This window comes from Acanthisitta chloris, unplaced genomic scaffold (assembly GCF_000695815.1).
Source record: "Acanthisitta chloris isolate BGI_N310 unplaced genomic scaffold, ASM69581v1 scaffold15005, whole genome shotgun sequence".
NCBI classification, from domain to species: domain Eukaryota; kingdom Metazoa; phylum Chordata; class Aves; order Passeriformes; family Acanthisittidae; genus Acanthisitta; species Acanthisitta chloris.
This window is the reverse complement of record NW_008673280.1, coordinates 23,381-36,939: the sequence shown is the minus strand read 5'-3', so window position 1 is coordinate 36,939 and position 13,559 is coordinate 23,381. Positions and strand designations below refer to the sequence as shown.

The window sequence follows — 13,559 nt, the reverse complement described above, 5'->3', positions numbered from 1 at the left end:
CCTACATTCTAGAAATTTTCTAATTTGTTCTTTCCTTTATCATCCACATCAATCAGTGATGTTAGTGACTTGCACATAGAATAGTTTAATGAGCTTTCAATAGTTGCTGATAATTGTTACCCATACATCTCAAAATGCATTGCAAAGGTAGGTCAGCATTCATAATTGCATTTTACAGTTAGCACAGGAAAGCTGAGAAATTGCCCATAAGCACAGATGTAGGTCAGCATTCATAATTGCATTTTAGAGTTAGCACAGGAAAGCTGAGAAGCTGCCCATAAGCACAGATTTTTCCTCCCCTGAAGTAATGTTTTATGCCACTTTGGTCCTTATATATCGTAAACTTATTCTATAAACCAATACTTTGAACATAATATTTTTGGGGCTTAAATAATCCTTTTACCGAAGAGATAAATTATGTGCATACTGTATGGCTTCATATAGATCAGGCCTTGCTTAAACATGCACATAGAAAAGTATTCATCTTAGAGGATGCTAAAATTAAGGAGCTGCTCCTTGGATGTTCAGGGGAAAGCAATGAGGTCTCTCCAGTGTATTTCAATGTCAAAGGGAGGAACTCAAATCCTGCGTCCAATTTTTTCTTTCTAGTCAATATATTACAGTTTATGTATAATATACAGACAGCATGATTTCTCTGTAGGAATGCTTCCAATAAGTTTGGAGACAACTGTGTGTTGAACCATTTTGCCTGACAGCAATGTATCAAGGCATGAGTGGGCAGTGCTTTTGCCTTGCTGTCAGACTGCTTTCCCCAATATGAGCTTATTGCACTCTGGCATTGTGTCACACAGCACTCTTTGCTTGGAGAGAAGGGGGTTGATTTCTTGAGCCTGACTGCTTCTCTTGAGTACAGAAAATAAGTTTACAGAGGATTTCCCCTGAACATGTGGGACTGTTTCTGCCTGTCTTCTCAGTTGGAAAATTCATTTCACAAGACAAATAATTGAGCTGTAGGCTAGCTGGGAGAGCAAGCAGATGTGCTTCTTTCAGTTGGAACGGTTTTTTTGTCTTTTCCCATTCTTCACGCTGTCACCTGTCTCCAGTTCACAGTGATGAAAATACTACTCCTCCCCTGTGCAGAAATGGTCTCATATTGCTCAAAAGCCATATGTTTTGCCTTCCCTTTTTTGACGTTTGACAAAATCTCTGAAGTCTGAAATACTTCAGAGACATCCAAATAATTGCTGTTAGGCAATGGTTTGAAGCTCAATTACATTGCTGAGGCTGTTCACATGGTAAAAATAGTTTTATGTGCTCAAACACTTTGCTAAGATATATCACGTAGGAACTTCACTACAGACAAAGTATTGTAATGCTTGTGAAGGTTTTCATTATAGGCAAAATATTGTAGCTCTTAAGGCATATATGTTTCATTACAGACAAAGTATTGTAATGCTTGTGAAGTTTTTCATTACAGGCAAAATATTGTAGCTCTTAAGACATATATGTTTCATTTCAAAATGTCGTAAGAGGGATTTTTAGATGATAGGTCATCCTGGTTCCTTTTGGAGATACACAGCATTGATGTTTTCTCCCAGCACTTGAAAATGGCCCCCTGAAAGTAAATAGCAATGTTATTAGACATATTTAATAACACATTACAGATAAAAATCTCTATGTACAAATACCAATAGATACTTGCAGGTACAAATGTACATTTTACTCCTGCAGTAAGAGGCATGAATACTATTGTAGACATTAGAGATGAGGGTCTGGAAGCTTGGCTTCATCAGTCTGTGAAACCAGAGGAAGGCAGAACATTCAAAGTGAAAATTACTAAGAATTTGGGAGATGTTATGATGAGGATGATGTATGTCAGTAACAAAGTAGGCCTATTTTGCTTTAAATTTCACTATCTGTAAATAAAACTATGAGAAAATTTTCAAAAAGGGATTTCAATATATTCTTAGGAACAATTTTTAAATGTATTCATAATTAGCTGCATCTCTGTGCACTTCTTAGTGATTTTCTTTTTATTTTACTATTGGACTCAAAGGAGAAACTGTCACTCTCTTGGAGGAGAAAGCAAGATGAATGATGATCAGAATTTCTCCAATCATAAATTTAATACAAACCACCAGTATTTTCATTTGTATTAAATTCCCCCATTTTCTCCACTTAAATAATCTCAAAAGAATCTTGATCTTGCTTATGTAACACCTGAGGCTAGAAAACTGAAAGATAACAAATTAATCCGTGTGTCTCGGTGCCATGTCCACACACATATGCTCAAAGACTGATGTTTGCCCTGGGCCTTTTCTATTAAGATCATTCTCTGCATAGTTAATAGTTTTCATTTTTCCCTCTCTGTGTACCATTAGTTGTTATGATTTAGTCAACTGTGGAAATAATACAGTGCAATTTTTGTTAATTATTCAATTTGTACATACATTTTCCTTCATTGAGTGACAGCTATATTTCACAGGTACAATGGGAGTGCATTAACCCCAAGTACAAAGCAAAGAAGAAGAATTACAAGAACTCAGGCATCGTCATCCTTAACCAGTGCAAGGTAAATACATGTTTTGCTCTTTGGCTGTTTCTTTACTAAGCTCTCAGTGATATATTTTAATGGTGCTTGGAAACGTGGAAACAAAGTGGAACTGCCTGTAGAATAGTAATTGAGACTGATCTCCTACAAAAAAAGTAAAGACAAGGACTTCAACCTCAAAAGTAAGCTGACTGTTCCCAAGTCTCCTGTTTCATTTCTCTTACCCCATACCTGTTGTTGTGCAATGGGGAAGGCAGTACTAAGTCTTACACCTCAATACTTGCCAACTTCGTGTGTTTTCCTTTGAATCCTTCCATCATTTCTACAAAATTGCTCTTGTTCTTCCTAAGCCAACAGCAAAATTTCCACTGATTTCCCACTGACAAAAAGCAGAACTTGGTTCTACTTTTCATGTAGATTTAGAATTTTGGTATTTTAGCTGTTTACATTTTTATGTCTATCTCAAACTGTATTTAATGATTTCTTCCTTTACCTTATTTTCCGTTGGTCCCTCTCCTCCTTCCAATTTATTTTTTCTAGGTAGTTCTCTGATGTTTTATCAGTACACAGCTAAGTTGAATGTTTTGCTTTCTTGTCTGCAGATCCACAAGATGCATTCTTTCTTAGATTATATCATGGGAGGCTGCCAAATACAGTTTACAGTAAGTATCTTTACTTCTCTAACTTGTTTTAAAGGAAGGGAATCCCCTTAGATACCAATTCATTACTTTCACAAGGAAATGGTTCTTACTCCTTGTAAATTATTAAGGTCTTCTTGCAAAATGTATTAAGGGCCAGTCTTCTTTTCCAGAATGAGTCCTCCATTAAAGCAAGTTGTTTCCTTTCAAATGGTGCTATACAGAAAGTCACATGCAGAGAGATAGTCCAGCCAGAGTCCTCTCTCTGTCAGCCTGGGGTAAATACTGGTGGTTCATACCTCAGCCATAGCTACTAACAGTAAATTGGAACTACAGGGATACACAGCTGTAATTTGGAGAGAGTTCAGAAGATATTCAGTTCAGGGAATGGGGGAATAAAAGGATTTGCAGAGCTCTCCATAAACAAAAATACAGTATTTTGCCTTTCCATTACATTAAAAACACATTAAATGCTGTGTGGTTTAGATTATTTTTTTAGTTTGAATCTGCAAAATAATATAATTAATATAATGTAACACAATAAAATATAATATAATATATCAATATATCCCCTTGGCATAGGACTACAGATTGTGGCTGAGTTCCAGTCTGGTTTATGTGACTTTTAATTCATGCCAGATACAGGCACAAAATCTAATGCACCAAGGTATTAATCTTCTGTAGATCTTTTCCTGTAGCATCCTGCCTGGTTTCTGCTCCCACATATCAAGTATCAGATATTGGATGCTACTGAAATGTTTCATTTCACTTTTTCCAGACAAGCCTTCATTTTCAAGAAAAACTTTAATTTAAAAGAAAGGGTTTATTATTTGTCCCAACAGAAAGTTCCAGCAATAGCATCAGCTATACAGTAGTGAATTGTCTTGTTTTTGTAGGAATCAGCCTTTTGAGGTGTAAAACATGCACTTTGCCTGTACACCTCACAAACTCATTGGATGACATCCAGAACTAAGGACCCTCTCTTTGGTTTTGAAGGAAATTCCTGCCAGAATGGACAAAGATCTTTATAGTTGTCTTCTCTCAAGTGAAGCATCCTGCATAATTAACTTTCTGCCTTACCCGGCTGCTTCTTTTATCCCACGTGCCTGAAATGCACATTTCTCCTCCAAATCTAAAACTTGACAATTCCTGGAAACCCATTTAATCTATCTTTCCTGTAATTCCTTCCCTAAAAATATGACTGGAAGAACTCTATTATCAAATGTGTTCAAGGTCATTAGCAGAAAAAGAATCAATGTCTTCAAGTAATACTTGAATGCCTTTTCTAGTCATGGCATATGCTTAAGCATATGCAAGGACCAGTTAATACGCATTTCCCACAACTCTAGCTCAAGCCTTGGAGCACTGCAACCATTAGAAAGTGTCTAGGGATTTATATATTGTTAAGTTACAGCTATGCTTTTCAAACTCTTCATGATTCCTCTTAAATGTTTGCCAACAGAAGAGCAAGTTCTTACACAGCTCACTGAAGGGTTGTGGCAATTTGCATGCTTTTTATTTACTTGTCACAGATTTCCTATTAGTAGGCTGTGTACCCCAAGTCTAGAAGTGCTGGGGTAAACAGGTTGAAATGGATAGTATTGCTTCTACTGTATTTTAGTATATTTCATTTTACTGAAATGAAACAAAACAGTTGGTAATAGGAAACTTAAGTAAACTCATCAGCCAGGATGGGCAGTGAGGACATAAAGAAAATGAAAGATTCATTATATACTGTGAACCACAGAGATCCCTGAATTACTGCTGCCCCCAATGTTGAATCCCCCAGCAACAGTATTGTGTAAGCTCATCACTTTCTGTTTTCAACCTACACAGACTTAAGGGAAGCCACTGTGACATCCATATGCCTATAGCTCTCTTCGTGCATAACCTAGTGGTTGTGCCTAAAGATCATCACAAGCTGACTCTCTATTTTCCTTCCTCCTGCACCATTCCTCAGTGATAAATACACAGACTGGTTGTGAGATGTGTTACTGTTTCCAGAAATGTATGAGAGATTCTCTGGTGGTCACTGAAGCAGAAGGATGCAGTGTACAGAGGAGATATCCCATGCTCCCTTGCTTTCTGCACGCATCATATAATCTCCTCTTCACATAGTTCTGATCTGATTAATTCAGACCACTGAAACAGAGAAGGCCTATTCCTTCCACTTTCCCAGATTTCCTTTTCTTTAACCAGAATGGATCTGGGATTGTTTGAAAGTCTCCTGGTACATGTCTTGTTGTTGTTTTTTGTCTTAATATTAATGGCATTTCTGTTGAGCTCATGCTGTGTGCAGGCAGTATGATACAACTGGGATTTGAAAGGGCACTTGCTGAGGGAGGGAAGCAGGGATGCTAAGCACACATTTGATAACAAAGGGCTGAAGTATGATGTACCTGCTAATTTAAGGCACTAATGGAAGCTTTGGTAACATCATGCTGTGTATTCTTGGGATACTTTGTACATCTATTGCAGGAACATGGTTTGTAGTGAAAAAGAATGTCTCTGAAAAATGAAAGTAAACTTTTCATTCACTTTAAAACCAGTTATTAAGAAACTTTTATCTATAGAGATCAACAGTGCTGATTCCAGTCCTCTATTTGTATGCCCTGCTTATTGCCAAACCCTATATCTCTTATCAGACTGTGTTCCCTGCTGCAGAAGAAATGTTCAGAAGTTGGCAGTGCAAATGGGTCTGTAGTCAGAAGACATTTTCATCACTTTAGGAAATACATCAGAATGGATGTGTAACATGCACAGAAGGAACTGTAATAGAAAGATATATTGGACAGATGCTCTCTCAGGCAGGTCACGGTATTGGGCAGGCTGATTTGTTGCTGACAGATCTAGCAGGAGGTCCAAGCTATGTAGGATGTTTTCAGGGCAATGAAAATCATCCTTTTACAAGGCTGAGAGGAAAAAACCAGCCCAGTACTAAGGGTGTAGTTATTGCTATGTTATGCTCTTATTTAGATGAGAGAACTGGTACGTTGGAACTAGTATATTAAAGATATACTGATAAATATCAAATGTACTCACTGTAAAAAAGATTCCTATTTTGCTGCCCAAAAGATAAGTTCAGTTGTGATTTTAACAGAAATTCTGTGATATGTTAACTTATTTTTACAAAACCTTATCCTGTGTATTTGCACAAGACCTTGGAAGTGGTGGGTAATGCTAAAAGAGCAGAGCTCTGTGTTGTTATTTTGGAATCATGGCAATTTACAGTGCTCATCTTTCTTGTAAGTCCTCCCCTTGGGAGTCAAACAGAGATTTGGATCAAATTCAAGCACACTGCATCATAGAATCATAGAATAGCTTGGGTTGGAAGGGACCTTAAAGATCGTCTAGTTCCAACTTCCCTGCCATGGGCAGGGACACCTTGTACTAGACAAGGTTGCCCAGAGCCCCATCCAACTTGGCCTTGAACACTTCCAAGGATGGGACATCCACAGCTTCTCTGGGCAATTTGTTCCAATACCTCACCACCCTCACAGTAAATAATTCCTTCCCAACACCTAATCTAAACCTACTCTCTTTCAGTTTGAAGCCGTTTCCCCTTGTTCTGTCACTACATGCTCTTGTATACATTTCTTGTGTACATCTTTCTTGTAGGCTCCCTCAGGTTCTGGAAAGCCACAAGTAGGTCACCCCAAAGCCTTCTCTTCTCCAGGCAGAACAATCCCTGTTTTCTTAGCCTCTCCTCATAGGAGGGGTGCTCCATCCCTCTAATCATCATAGGATATTTTTTTACTTATCAGCAGACCTCTACTGCAAGGACCAATTCAACCTTACTCTAGGGAGTAGGTTTGTTTCTTTCCCAAACACTAGCCACAGGCTTTTTTCCAAGGTCATGAAACTCACTCCTTATTCTTACACTGTGCTCTTGTTTTCAATTCAAAAGTATTTAGCCATGGCTAACAGCCATGAAGGAAGGCTTGTCCACTTCTCTTTGACATGTCACTCAAGCCTTGTTAATGTGTTCTAGTATTTTGTGATTATCAGTAGAAACACCTACTGTTAACAACTTTATAGGAATAGCCGTTGTTTCCCTATCATACATTGAGATTTTTGCACCTTCTCTACGCAGTATTAAGGTTGAATTAATATCAGAGAAAACATACATATTTTAAAGAAAATATGTGTACCTGGACTAAGAGTTTTTTACAAATAAATATCTCAAAACTAAACTAGTCCATAAAAGCATCTGTGAATTTACCTTAGGTTTCACAAACCACGAGCGTTTCCTTCTTCCTCAATTACATACATGCATGCAAGTGAGTACATGAGAGGTTTCCCATCGATTTATTCAAGTTAAAGCAAGATATCACTTTCAGAAAAAGATCTATGTGGGAAACAGACTCACTGCTTCAGTGCACAAAAAGTGAGTAGGGGAGCAGGGGTGAAAGATTGCTTTATTTGCAAGCCAAAAATCTTGTCTCTCCTGACTGAAATGTGGTGAGGAGCTGGGAGTTAACAGCTGATCAAGGCAAAGAGGGGATTTCCAAGCCCAGTGAAAAATATTTTCATTCTGCTAAGAGTGGAGGTGGAAAATCAGAAACAGTGGGGAAAAGTCAAGTTGGGTTGATCTAGTACGGTATTTTCCTTTGAGTTTTTAGCAATAAAAAATAAGTTGCAAGAGGACTGTGTCATTTTATTCAAGGGAGCATGAAAATGTCATGTTTCATTTTCCTTTTAGAGCTACATGAAATAGTCTTCCCCTGCTAAGGGGAACTTGCACATTTGCAAAGGCAAGCTGAGTCTTCAGAGTTCTTTTTGCAGTCTCCAGCAAGACCCTTACCTGTCAGCTACACTGCAAAACTGAAAGCTGAACTCTCTGCATTTGTCTATTGAATATTCAGGTATAATGATTTTTTTAAGGAAGAGGTCAATGGACAAAATCACAAGGAAATTTTTAGCTTTTTAACTGGCTTTGTTCCCTCCATGAGCCACTTTGGGATTCTTATTGCTCCTTTTAAGAATTCCTATAAAGCAGCATCACGAATTCAGAAGAGGACTTTCTGATCCATAACAGTAATACCACAGGAATATGCCTGCCAAAGTATATCTTCAGTGAGACGTATAAAGAGCATTTTAAAAGGGAGAAACTAATTTAAGAGGATGCATTAATATTTGCTTTTGCACTGACTGCTTCCCACAATCTTCTCTAAGCTTTTTTGGCAAAAAACCTGTGCAGGATTCAAGCTTTATGTTTATCCTGCATCTCACATTTAGGCTTGCTATCAACTGTGAAATTGGGACGGTTAATTATTTAATGCTTAGATGTTCTGAAGACAAAAAGTACCAGACAGGCAATATCTGCTACCACAACAACAGTAAGGTTTAAAATAGGCAAGAAATGTCACTAATTGGAGTTTTAATTTACAGTTTTAGTGGGACTCTTAACTCTCTAGGGACATTTTTGCTGCAAAGCTTTATGTCCTGAACAGCACCTGAGCTGGAATAATTTCATTAAGTATGAGAACCTAGAGATAGTTAATTTGATTCATTTGTATTAGAACATAATTTTCCCCACAGAATAGCAATGTAGGTAATTTTTGCCTAATTATGCCATTTTCATTTTATTATCTCTTATTTTATAATCTGTCATTTGCTTTTATTTATATTTATTAGTACTATCCTAATTCCAATTTGATTAAGTACACTGTAAAATGACCTTTGCTTTAAGGCTACAATCTCTATGGCAAACTGTTTCTACTAAAGGTTGATGTGGGTCAAAAACTGATGCTCAGAAGAGCTCTGCAACACATTGACTTTTCTCCTTTTCCAGGTAGCTATAGATTTCACGGCATCAAATGGTGATCCTAGGAACAGCTGCTCACTGCACTACATCCACCCCTATCAACCCAATGAGTACTTGAAAGCATTGGTAGCTGTTGGGGAGATTTGCCAAGACTATGACAGGTAAATAACCACATTTGATTACAGAGTTGTCTTTAGAAATTGTTTTCACAGTGTGAAATCAATGAATGCCTGTGGCTGGCTGCAGAAGCTCCATGTTTAGGCACTTAGGAAGAATGACTGCACATCAGAAAGATTAGTCTTCCTTAACCTGTTTTTGAGAGTCACGGTGGATCTGGATTTAGCTTCGTGATAAAGAAAGGCAAATTTCTTGGCTGTTTGCCTGATATGTGTGTTAAGTTTCAGGTTTGTATTCATGTGCTAGAATTATACGTTTGAGTGGATTTTTCATGTGTTTGAGTTTAACAACTTGAAGCCTGTTTCACAGGTGCTGGTAGTGTCTTTTCTAATATTCTTGGGGATGTGTTTGTGTCCTGTTCTTCAGAAGAGTTTTCCTGAGAAGTTGTGTTTGGCACTGAATTTGTAGTTGCCTAAACTGCTTACTGAACTGTGTCTATTCTTAGTAGTAAACACATGGTCTTTTTTCAGTGCTTTCCTGGCCTGTTGAATATTTCACTCTCTTTTAAAATAAACATTAAAAGATAGTGATAATGTGTGTATACCACACACCTTTAAATAAATAATTGAAAGTAATTGGGCCAAATATGTTTGATTACATTATGTACTTCTGTTGCTTCCTGCTTCTATCAAATTAATTGCCCATTATTAATCTAATTACCAAGTGCATTTCCTTGAAATGTTCTTTCCCTGGTGGTGAGGCACAGTATCTTACACAGTTGTTCCTCCTAGTCTTTGCACATGTAATAGATATCCACCCATCACTTTGCCATATGCAGATACTAGATCTCGAGGAAACAATGGTATTTCCAGTCAAATTTGAATCATAAATTGTGGAGTGACTTCAGACTGTGGTTTGCATGTTACATGTCACATATACCAATCAGCCTGCTCAGAGGCATTTCCATTTGCATGGTAATGAAATGTCTTCTCAAAGAAGAATGAGGAAAATGCTGCCCTGATACAATTTCCGTAAGAAATTGATGATCAAACTTAGTCAATGACTCTGAGAAAATTAATGTTTTATTGTAAGTGAACTGATAATTCCCCAGTGACTATCCTGTAATTTAATAATTACTAGCAGTAATTCAGAGGATTAATATACTTCAAAATAGGGAAAGGAATAAAAAGGACTGGTTTATGCACACAGAATTCTTGATTTTATCACCAAAGGTGTATTCTTTAAGAAAATGAAATCGTTAAGTGGCATTTCCTGTATGGAAATATTAACCCCAAATCAGGATTTTTCTCTCACTATAGTATATTTCAATCAGTACCAAAAGAAAATAAGAGCCAGTCATTTTTTAAATGAAATCATCAGCATCGTTCAGTTCTATTGTGCCGCAAAAAATGTCTACTGATGCTAATCATTGCAAGTAAGGTTGTGTGAGCTACAGACTAGGGTTGAACAAAAGCCAGAATTTCTTTTCCCAGGGAAATGACACCTTTCTGGCATGTGTTTGACCTGTACATGTTCTAAAATGATGACACTATAAATACATTCCCATGGACAAGTTGATTGAACATGGTCAGTGCTTTCTGTTTGAAATGTCAAGCGAGGACCTTTTCTTTATATTTGTATGTTTTGAATCCAGCAAATTGGAAATCAGAACTTAAAATTTTTCTTACGAAAAAGGAAAGAAATTAGGAGGAGCAAACCTTCACACAAAATGATCTACAGATTCTATATAGGACTTTATTGAGTTGAGTTGCAGCCTTGAGATGTATGGGCAAATACAACCTACAAAGCAAATCTTCTGTATATGCAATTTAAAAAAAAACAAGATACAAATTCAGTAAAATTCTGAAATGTGGCACAGACCTATAATTGCTCCAGCGAGTCCAGTTGTGCTTCAAATGATGGAGGGGGATTTCTGCTTCCAGATTAAGATCAGCCAGAGGTGAAAAGAGGGGGATTCACTGAACCTAAGGGCTGTTTAGAGTCAGAGTGTCATCATTTGCTTAGAGGCATGTCTTTGGTAAGATTAAAACATGAGACCACACAGATGGCAGTGCTCTTACCTGGAATTTTATAGTTTGTACCCATCAGTTACCTCAAATAGGTGGAACTGGCTAATTTCATTCCAAACAAAGGGAAATGAAGTGAGTTTTACTGGGTCTCAGGATTAATGTATTTGCATCAAATGAAAGAATAGTTGAATAAGGTAAAATCTGCTGTTTGCAATGAACAGTTAGAATGCTAAGTACTTTTGCCACTCATCTAGCAACAGACTGCTTTTATAAATTTGAAAAAGAAAAGAAAGGGCCCGTGGTTATTAATTTAAATATTTCTTTCATTAGAAACATTCAAATTTATTTGTATTTTGGGATAAACTGGATTGGCAAGTAATACATAGAGAGACTACACTCAAAATGCAAAATTTTCTTCTATATACTCTGGTTAGTTCTATTGATCAAGCCAACTCTTCTCATAATCTACGTTTCTGTACATCTCAGCATAACATAATGGATCTGTAAGTAATTAATGCTCCAAATAAAGTGCTGCCTCACATCTCTTGATACAGTGGAATAAAGCCTGCTCATCCAGAAGCCCCTTTATCCTTATGGTTCAGAGATTCCTGAAACAGTTAAATGAGTAGCACCATTTTGCACAGTTAAGCATGAGAGAATAAGATTCATTCTTTCATCAGCAACATTCAGAGAATGAGAAATAGACGCTGATTATTATCCTGATTGTAGAAATGCTGCAGTCCTGTTGGAATAGGCCAATCTGATAATGGTGTGGGAAATGGAAGAGCTATTCACCTGCACAAAATACTTAATACTTTATCTATGTGGTGGAATTGTTTCAGGCTATAACAACGTTTTACATAAGAGGGAAGATAAAGTGTGTAGGTGATATAATCAGTGGCTAAGCAGCAGCAATGGATCATAAAGGAAGGAGAAACACTCATTATTTTAAGGACTTAGGTTCTAAAATATAGTTAGAAATACTGGAAATGGGAAAACACATTAAAAACATATTATTGAAAATATTTGGTAAAGTAAGCAGACAGCTCCAAGGAGAAGAATTTATTTTAAGATAAATTACTCATGAATGTTTAAAGATGACCTCATGAAGTAATAAGTGAGAAATACATACTTCTTTTTAAACATTTTCAGAAGCTTTCTTTTAGATTAAAAAATACATCACTGGTATAATTTTACCTTGAAATTGTACAAGTCTACTCCACCTTTTTCTAGCATAGAGAAAAAGGTGAAAATTATGAAAAATCACTGGACACTGAAGTGTAAAAGGATCTACTTCTGTATCATAAAAGACCTGTGACCAGAATCTTATAAAATCCATGAAACTCTCTAAGTTATATAATAATAATTTTGAATGTGTCCTGTTCTCCATGGCAGCTCTTCCCCAAACACTCTCATTTGTACCATAAAACTTCCCCCTGCTCAGCACCGAACAGCACCATCATTTTGTAAATCAGAGAAGCCTACAGCTAAACTGAGGAATCAGGGAATATTTCCTTTCCTCTGTGTCCCAGCATAAGGTCTGGCCATGTCCTTACTGCAAGTCAGGACCTGACCTACCTCATTGTATATACAACTGGAGTTCTACCCATGTGTGTATTAATAAACAGGCATACATATAATATGTAGCCATTATATATACTTATATATGTATAATATTTATGGTTAACACTGAACCATTCTTTAAAGAAAAAGAAATTGATTTCTCTTTTGTGCTGCTTTATACCTTCCCTCTCTGCAGAGCAAAGCCATAAGTCACAATAACAACAGTGCACACAGTTTATTAAAATGGCTGGTCCTTTGATCTTAATGATTTGTTTTGCCAGTGCTGGAATACAAGCAACTAACCATGAGTGTAGCTCATCTTTCATTCTGCAGTGATTGCTGTCTATGTCAAAAGAAAAAGGGCTGGAATGGGACTGTAAATAGCTTGTTTGTAAAGATGAATGTTTTACATGTACACAGTGCTAAAGGCTGAAATGCTTCCTAAATGATCGTACATTATTACAGGTTTTAATGATGATATTGTTGGTGAAGCCCATGGCAGAGCTTGCAAATCTGCTCCTCACTTTGAAATCTGATTTCTGCAGTTAGTAGCTTTCCTTTCACTTGTGCTTGTTAAGAATCTCATTATATTGCATTAAATATTTATCTTTGCATTAAAACTTCTGTTCTGATCCAGCAAGACACTAGAGCTTATTCAATCCAGTCTGACTCAAGCAAATACAGAGGTATTATGCAAAATATAGATGACACTAAGATACAGTTAAGAGTTTTGCTGAATTTGAACTTTATTGTTAATTATTCAACCCACACCCAAATACTCAGTGCCTTCCATTTACCTGGATGATTTTTATGATTTTTTTAATGCATAGTTTAATGTTTGTGCGTACATTCAGAGTTTGTCATTGAATAAAGAAAAAGCACTCACAAACGTGTGAGAATGAGCTTTTGTGTGGTCAAATCAATACTCATAT

General features: G+C 36.8%; 1 protein-coding gene across 1 annotated transcript in view; it reads left to right on the top strand.

Moving 5' to 3' along the window:
* Positions 1-13,559, top strand: part of LOC103802423 (copine-4) — a gene marked incomplete at its 3' end in the record, with an annotated part of 85,431 nt that overhangs the window by 51,887 nt on the left and 19,985 nt on the right. Inside the window, exons 6-8 of the mRNA XM_009074893.1 lie at positions 2,447-2,533; positions 3,115-3,174; positions 8,945-9,078. Of these exons, the coding sequence (XP_009073141.1) occupies positions 2,447-2,533; positions 3,115-3,174; positions 8,945-9,078 (281 nt within the window). The remainder of the gene's footprint in view (positions 1-2,446; positions 2,534-3,114; positions 3,175-8,944; positions 9,079-13,559) is intronic.